This window comes from Puntigrus tetrazona, chromosome 25, assembly GCF_018831695.1.
Source record: "Puntigrus tetrazona isolate hp1 chromosome 25, ASM1883169v1, whole genome shotgun sequence".
NCBI classification, from domain to species: Eukaryota; Metazoa; Chordata; class Actinopteri; order Cypriniformes; family Cyprinidae; genus Puntigrus; species Puntigrus tetrazona.
Genome location: NC_056723.1, coordinates 8,428,862 through 8,436,329, shown reverse-complemented (window position 1 = coordinate 8,436,329; position 7,468 = coordinate 8,428,862). Strand labels below are relative to the sequence as shown.

General features: G+C 40.3%; 1 protein-coding gene across 3 annotated transcripts; it reads left to right on the top strand.

Moving 5' to 3' along the window:
• The first annotated feature begins 1,790 nt into the window (after positions 1-1,790).
• On the top strand, positions 1,791-7,093 carry lrrc29 (leucine rich repeat containing 29). Of its 3 annotated transcripts, none has more exons than XM_043228222.1 (8): positions 1,791-2,191; positions 2,831-2,932; positions 3,027-3,341; positions 3,987-4,658; positions 5,038-5,256; positions 5,785-5,925; positions 6,006-6,223; positions 6,302-7,093. In XM_043228222.1, the coding sequence occupies exons 1-8, from the start codon at positions 2,165-2,167 to the stop codon at positions 6,468-6,470; spliced, it is 1,863 nt and encodes a 620-aa protein (XP_043084157.1). In that variant the 5' UTR covers positions 1,791-2,164; the 3' UTR covers positions 6,471-7,093. The 3 variants fall into 3 exon arrangements, with proteins under 3 accessions (XP_043084157.1, XP_043084156.1, XP_043084155.1); XM_043228221.1 differs by having other exon boundaries at positions 5,764-5,925; XM_043228220.1 differs by having other exon boundaries at positions 5,710-5,925.
• The last annotated feature ends 375 nt before the right edge of the window (positions 7,094-7,468 follow it).

Here is a 7,468-nt window from a genome sequence, read left to right as displayed (position 1 = left end):
ACTTATCCAGGGCCATTTTTCTAGGCCCCAGCTGAAGAGTCTTTCGGTTGGCTTTGTCCTCCAAAACACTTCTTGCAGTCGCAAGAACAAACTTCCAAGTGCAGAGACAAACTTTTAGAAACCTTTTAAAATGACTACAAGAGCGGTGTGTGGTTAATGTTTATAAAATCATGCTACAAACAGCTTAATGATTATATCTAAATATTTGATCATATTATAAATGAATTACAGAACAACCAAAATAAACTGAATTTTAAAGACTGGTTATTGACTATACAATAACAGCAATTGCTAGTGCATTTCTAGGATTTATCAATAAGCCAGAAAGCAAGAAATCTTTAAAGAAAACTTTATTTTTAAGAAATGAAATGGGACGTTTATATATATATATATATATATAAAATTGATTTATGTATCAAACAAGACACGATCAAACCGCCTACAATTGGATGCTAAAGTATAATTTGTTGATTTTCAACGTTCTACGTTCCAAAACATTTTATGACGTCGTAATGGGAAAAGAGCGTATATTTGTGCGAACACGTTTGAAGCTGCTAAAAGAACAGAGAAAGAAGAAGTTCACAGAGAAGAGATATTTCTGAGTTCGATGTTTCAAGACAGCTGTGGAACGCTCCTCGGCTTTCGCCCGTTTCTGCCGTCAGTCATGCGGCAGTGTAACTATGGACAGATTCTGCCGGAGTCTGTGAAGCCCACTGGCCAGACACCCACACACCTAAGGCTCCTGGTGACCGGAAACAAGCGCTACACTGGTCCGCTCGACGCTAACCAGACAACCGCGCAGACATCTGTAATCACAACTGAAAGGCCAGGCAGAGAAGTTAGATTGACGGTGCCGACTCTGCCTCCGCTGGTTCGCGCGGCTGCTGTCAAGACGGACAAACCCCGAGCTCCGCTGCTACAGTCTGTTCCTCTGCCACAGGTTCCGACTCGGCGGGGGAAACCTGCGCCTCGAAACCCTGACGAGGAACCAGCCAGAGCAGACAAGCAAAGCCGGCTTCGTCAAAAGAGCGGTGGCTATAAAAACAAGCGGCTGCGGGAAGACAAACCTCAAAAGCCACTGAGGCTCCTGACCGTCGCTGACATACTGCCAGTGACTCAATCAGTGAGGACCCTGCTGATGTCCAAAGCGAGCGTTCAGAAGCGTTCACACCGCCGGCGACCCGCAGCGACGACTCTCCCCCAGCAAACCGACCGCCACACGAGAACAAGAGCAAGAAGCAGTACCTGTTGCGTGAAAGTGTGGATGTGTCCCGACATGACAAATACATGAGCCAAAAACGTGGAGCGCACTTATTTCTGTCAGACAGTTTACATACTAAATTTTATAATTAAAATATATATGTCAAAACCTTACGCTTATTAAAAATGTATTTTTTATATGAATCCAAGCCACCACAGACGTCTGCAAAAACGTCCGCTTCATCTGGAAAGCATCTGCTGTGTCCAAACATTTGATCGTTTCAATTTACATGCATTAGAAATCATAAACACCATAAAGACATTTTATAAATGTTTATTTGACGTCTGACGGGAAATGTTTGCAGGAGAGCAACACTACAGAGAATACAAATTGGTGCAAAAATACTGTGCAATGCTAAAAAAACCTATATTATATTATATTATATTATATTATATTATACGGTTATTTATTTAAGTGTAAAGCGCGTTTTTATGTTCATTTACATGAAATACTGCGCCATCTGTCGACACAAATTCAATGGCTGAGTCAGTCTTTCATTAAACCACATTTCCCAGCATACTTTTCGTGCCGCTTGCACGTGATGTCCACTGCTCTTCCTGTGTCCGTGGGTTATTATTTTCTTTTTAAGAATACATTTTTTACTCGCTTGTTGGTGATTGTACATTTATGAGGTTTGTGGGAACTGGCGGAATTTGGTGTGAATATTGCTGGGTTTTTTTTTTTGCATCGCTTAATACTGTGTAAGGAGGAACAAGAGGAGACTGTTATCAGATGTTCCCGTGCTCATGAATGTTCAGCAAGACAGTCCACTACCTGCCAGCCCGTGAAACGATTTAATGATAAACAAATTTAAATCGTATCAACGATTTAATATTGATATGTAATATCAATTTAAATAAACAAATTGATATAAGACCAGATGACTGAGGTGAGCTCATAGTCATGGAGAGTCCACATCTACCTGCTGAGGTGAGTCAAGCTAACCCAGTCCCTAAAGACCATGCATTTTCATTTCACTGTGGCTTAATCGTAGGACAGCATATTTTTGACACTGCACCATATAAATATCACTGAATCGATGTGAAGAATGATATTGTCACATTTTTGCTTCAGTTAATACTTCTTAGGTCAGTTTTTGAAAGTGATTTTCTTTATATTGGGTAAGTTGTCACAATGAAACCTGCTTTTAAACAGCCTGCTGCAGTCAGGTTTTTAAACAACATGTAAATAATAAAACGATTGTGAGGGGAGTTTTTTTTTAATATATTAATATATTCACAAATTATTATTATTTTTTTTTTGTCAAAAATTTATTTGACACTTATTTTGAAACACATTGATAAAAATGTTTATTCAAGAAGTAATAGGTGATTTTATATATATTTAAATATTGTTTGTTTGAAATTTTGTGTTGTATATGTATCTAAAATATTTATACATATATTCAGTCAGTGTAATAAAAGCAAAAAAATAAATCAATTGGCTAAATAACTACGAGACAACATATTTATAACATAAAAGTGACAACTTGCCCCAACCTGTATTATGTAGTTGACTCATGTATTAATATGTACCAGAGCTCAACCTGTGATTTTCTTTCTGCTTCAGATAATTTCTTACATATTGAGTTTCCTTCATGTAACGGATCGAAAGGAGGCTTCACTGGTCTGTAAGAGTTGGTATGATGCATGCCAAGACCACCGGTTTCAGGTTTGTCTCATCTTTCTAGATGATCTAAAACATTACTCTTTATCTGTGTTAGTCCGCTTCCTTAATTGTTTACGTTGCTGTTGCTTTACCACAGAAAAATGTCACTTTCAAGTTCCCTGTTTCCACATCTTCACTGGACTTTATCCGTGCACTTGCAAGCCGCCCCCGCTGTGGCCTAGTCATCAGCCATCTAGATGGATCCAGCCTTTCGAGACAAGTACTTCTGGAGGTGGGCCTTCACCTCGGCCCTCACTTGGACAGTTTGGCTCTACCTGGCAGCAGTGTTACAGAGGCCTCGCTGCTGAGCCTCCTACCACATCTGACTGGCCTCCGCAAGCTGGATCTCCACGGGCTCGACAGCCTCTTTATGTCTGGAGCTTTTTTGTCAAGAGAGGAGCACCGCAGACAGGTTACATCTCATAATTACTGCTGCAAAGGGAACGTTTCTGGAAACTCTCCAGAATGGTTTAGAAAGTTTCCAAAAAATCCTAAAACAGTTTTGGGCATTTTCTGAAAAAATGTCACCTTTTTGCATCCTATTCAAAATGTAAATTTTATACTGTAAATTAAAAGAACTCTCCACTTTTTGGGAAATAGGCTCATTCTCCAACTCCTCCATAGTTAATAAGTTAATAAGAGTTTTACCTTTTTGGAATCTGTTCAGTGGATCTGGCGATAGCACTTTTAAGCATAGCTTAGCATAGATCATTGAATCTGATTAGACCAGTAGCATAGCATTCAAAAATCACCAAAGAGTTTATTTTTTGTATTTAAAACTTGACTCTTCTGTAGTTATATTGTGTACTAAGACCAGCGGAAATTAAAAAGTTGTGATTTTCTAGGATATGTTTGTGAACTACATGGGCCACTTTCAGATTTAAAACGTTGCAGGATGTTTTCATTCACTTTCAAAACTCTATGATAGGGGCACTTTAAATAACATATATATATTGTATGCATATACCATCTTATCTAAATATATATATATATATATATATATATATATATATATACTGTATATCTTTTTTTTTTTTTTTTTTTTTTGCAATAATAGGTCCAGAATGCTTTGAGAAATCTAGAGGAGCTGGACCTGTCTGATCTGCGCTATCTCTCAGACCTCTCTTTTAACCGCCTGACGAGTTGCACGCCCAGGTTACGCAGTCTGTCCCTGGCCGGATGTCACATCTCTTTCGAGTTCGACCCATACCGTGGTTGCCCTGTCGGGTTTGGCTCATCCGCTCTAGTGTCCCTCCGTAACCTCCTGAGTCTCTTGCAGAAGCAGGCCGCCACGCTCCGCAGCCTGGACCTGAGTCGCACCAGCATCACTCCCGAGTCGCTCCGCTCCATCGCTCAGGTGCCCGGCTTGCGTCTGGTGGATCTGAGTCTGCGCAGCTGCAAAGAGCTGACGGACTACTCCATGGAAATCCTCTGCAAGCAACAGAACGGTCTGAGGACTCTGGACCTCCGAGCCTGTACAGAGTTAACCAGTAGGACGGTGCTGGCTGTGGCCACTGAGCTGAAGGAGCTGAGGTCGCTGTCCCTCTCGCAGGACTGGAAGATCACAGATAAAGGCCTGGCCGAGCTGATGACGCTACCGAGCTTGAGGAGTCTGGATCTGTCCGAGTGTCTGCATGTCAGTGGTGCAGACCTGGTGAAGGGATTGTCCTCTCCACAGCCCGGGGCTCAGCTGGACACCCTTAGCCTTAGAAACTGCACTTACATAAGGGTGAGTAATTATATATGAATAATTATTAGCATGTTATACATGTCAGAATGAAGGGTAACATGAATATATACAGTAGAGTATTTTGTTTTGTATCTTTTATGCTTTAAATTATGTTGATGCGAAGCCTAAATTCTCTTTTAAAACTATTTATTTTTTTATACTAATTCATTTATACTAATTAATACTAACAATATGTAAATGATAATATTATGTTTATAATATAACCAATCCATAATTAGTAAAAAAGTAAAAAGAATTATTAGCTCATTCAGGGTAATTAAAATATGCAATTTTTGCTTTGCATAATAGAATTTGAATATCTTTTGCAGATTTTTATGTACCATCTGCCTTCTCGCTAACACCCGGTGTTCTCAAACAGGATACAGTCATGTTCTCCCTGACGCAGCTGCTCAGCTGTAACCTGAGACAGCTGGACCTCACGTCCTGTGTCTGCCTCACTGACCTGAGCATTCGAGCCATCGCTACGTACCTCCCTGCGCTGACGGTGCTGCGGCTCGGGTGGTGCAAGGAGATCTCTGACTGGGGGCTGCTGGGAATGGTGGAGCCCACCAAAGATTGTGAACCAAGAGACAAAGAGGTGGGATTTTTAGAACTAATATGTGACCCTGGACCACAAAACCGGTCCTAAGTCCCTGGGGTATTACATTGAAATACATTTTATGGGTCAAAATGATTGATTTTTCTTTTATGACAAAAATCATTAGGATATTAAGTAAAGATCATGTTCCATGAAGATGTGTTGTACATTTCCTATCGTAAAAATATCAAAACTTAATTTCAGATTGGTACTATGCGTGGTTAAGAACTTAATTTGGACAACTTTAAAGGTGATTTTTGCACCCTTAGATTCCAGATTTTCAAATAGTTGTTCTAAAAACTTTGGAAAAGCTTATTTTTTCAGCTTTCAGATGATGTATAAATCTCAGTTTCGAAAAATGTACACTTATGACTGGTTTTGTGGTCCAGGGTTACATACAACGTTTTCATAATAACTGCACACAGTTAGCTCATAAATGCCCCAAATGTGAAGGAGGATAAAGGCCCAAGCTTTACTAGGACGTTTGGAAACATGGGCTTTTTCCAGCCTCCCAGCCTGCCTTTTCAGGAGAAGCCACGTCTCGTGACCGAGGAGGACCTCGGGGCCTTCAGGGAGCATCAAGAAGGAGCGTCTCTCTTGGCCCTCAGGGCTCTTCAGGAGCTGGACCTGTCGGCCTGCTCAAAGTTAACTGACACCAGCATCACACAGGTCGGTGCCTCAATGATTAAAGCATGTACTTTCGAAAAACAGCGCAGGATACGATGTCAAAATGCTCCTGGCCTCCTCAGGTACTCCATTTCCCGGACCTGCAGCGCCTATCGCTTTCTATGTTGCCAGAGATCAGCGACGACAGCTTGGTGTCCGTAGCCCATCACTGCCGGAGCCTCACCAGCCTGGCGCTCAGCCACTGTCCCCAGATCAGCGACCAGGGCATGGCACGGGCTCTTCCGCTCCTCCACAGACTGCAGCATCTGTTCCTGGCCTGCTGCGACGCCGTTACTAACGAGTAAGTGGCGTCATACTGTCATGTGGTTTTGTACTTAACGAACGAACTCCGCTTAACGCGCTCAATGTGTTCCTGCAGAACTCTTTCAATAATCGCGCTGCACTGCGACAGGCTCCGGACCCTCGACGTGTCCATGTGTAAGGATATCACCGTGCACCAGGTGGACCTCCTCCAGTCCCGGCTGCCCTTCCTTGAGAAGGTCCAGTGTCGCTTCGCCAACGGTGCAGATTTTACTATGGTACTATGAATCTGTTAGTGGCTTAGATGGGGATTTAAAAAAAAAAAAAAAGTCTTCAAAAATCCACAAACAAAACCATACGAAGCAAAAAAGTATTTGAAAAGTGGACAAGGACTTGACTGAAGGAAAGAACTACTATTCCACGAAGAACTGCGAATGACAATCTAATTAAAATAGTTGGCGAAACATACATCCATAAATGAAGTTTACCAAATAAATGTTCATTTGTATTTATATGTACATAATTAATATACAAAGCACACACACACATATATATCACTTAAACAAAAACTTATTTTAAACTTGATTCAAACTTGTTTTATGCAACGTTTAAATGAACCTCTTCATTCAAAACCGTAAATTGTAATTATAGAAACAATATATTTAAAGGATATTACAAGAATATTGTTGCCTGCAGAGCTGGTATGATTTTTGATATAATTTGCTCACCATTACTCTGATGAGTGTTTTTTTTTTATGCACAGCATCATGGGTACGTAGTTTTTCCACCACAAATTCTGCCGTTTAGATATCGTTTTAAAAATAAGTTGAAATAATGTAAACTTCACAAGTCACGGTTCAATAATATGTATGATAAAATATAAAAATATATTTAAAGCACTTTTAACTCAGGTATGTGAGAGTAATCACTTCCTAAATGCTGTATTGTATAGGACTGTGTTATTATTTTGGTGAATCACTGCTTCTGAATGATTCTGAGGATCCAGACCTTTCAAAAGACTCCAGTAGTACTGGGAGCATAATCTGCTATTGATTAGTAGATATTAAACTCTACTTCCAGACAGTATACGTCAAATAAAATGTTTTATTTGTATTTTCTTTGTCTTTTCATTATTGTACCCCATTGTGCAATCTTTGTAAATCCACTTTACAATTTTCGTGTTTTATCAGCGCCAGGTAAGGGTGTATTTTCAGGTTACGTGACTAAGAGTAATAAGCTCAAAGGTCTGGTTGCTTAATGCAACCCGTAATTACACACATTTCAT

Coding starts and splice junctions, on each gene's coding strand:
- lrrc29 (XM_043228220.1), top strand. CDS start 2,165: ATGGAGAGTCCACATCTACCTGCTGAG. Junction 3,342..3,986: donor GAGAGGAGCACCGCAGACAG/GTTACATCTCAT, acceptor TTGCAATAATAG/GTCCAGAATGCTTTGAGAAA. Junction 5,257..5,709: donor GTGAACCAAGAGACAAAGAG/GTGGGATTTTTA, acceptor CCAAATGTGAAG/GAGGATAAAGGCCCAAGCTT.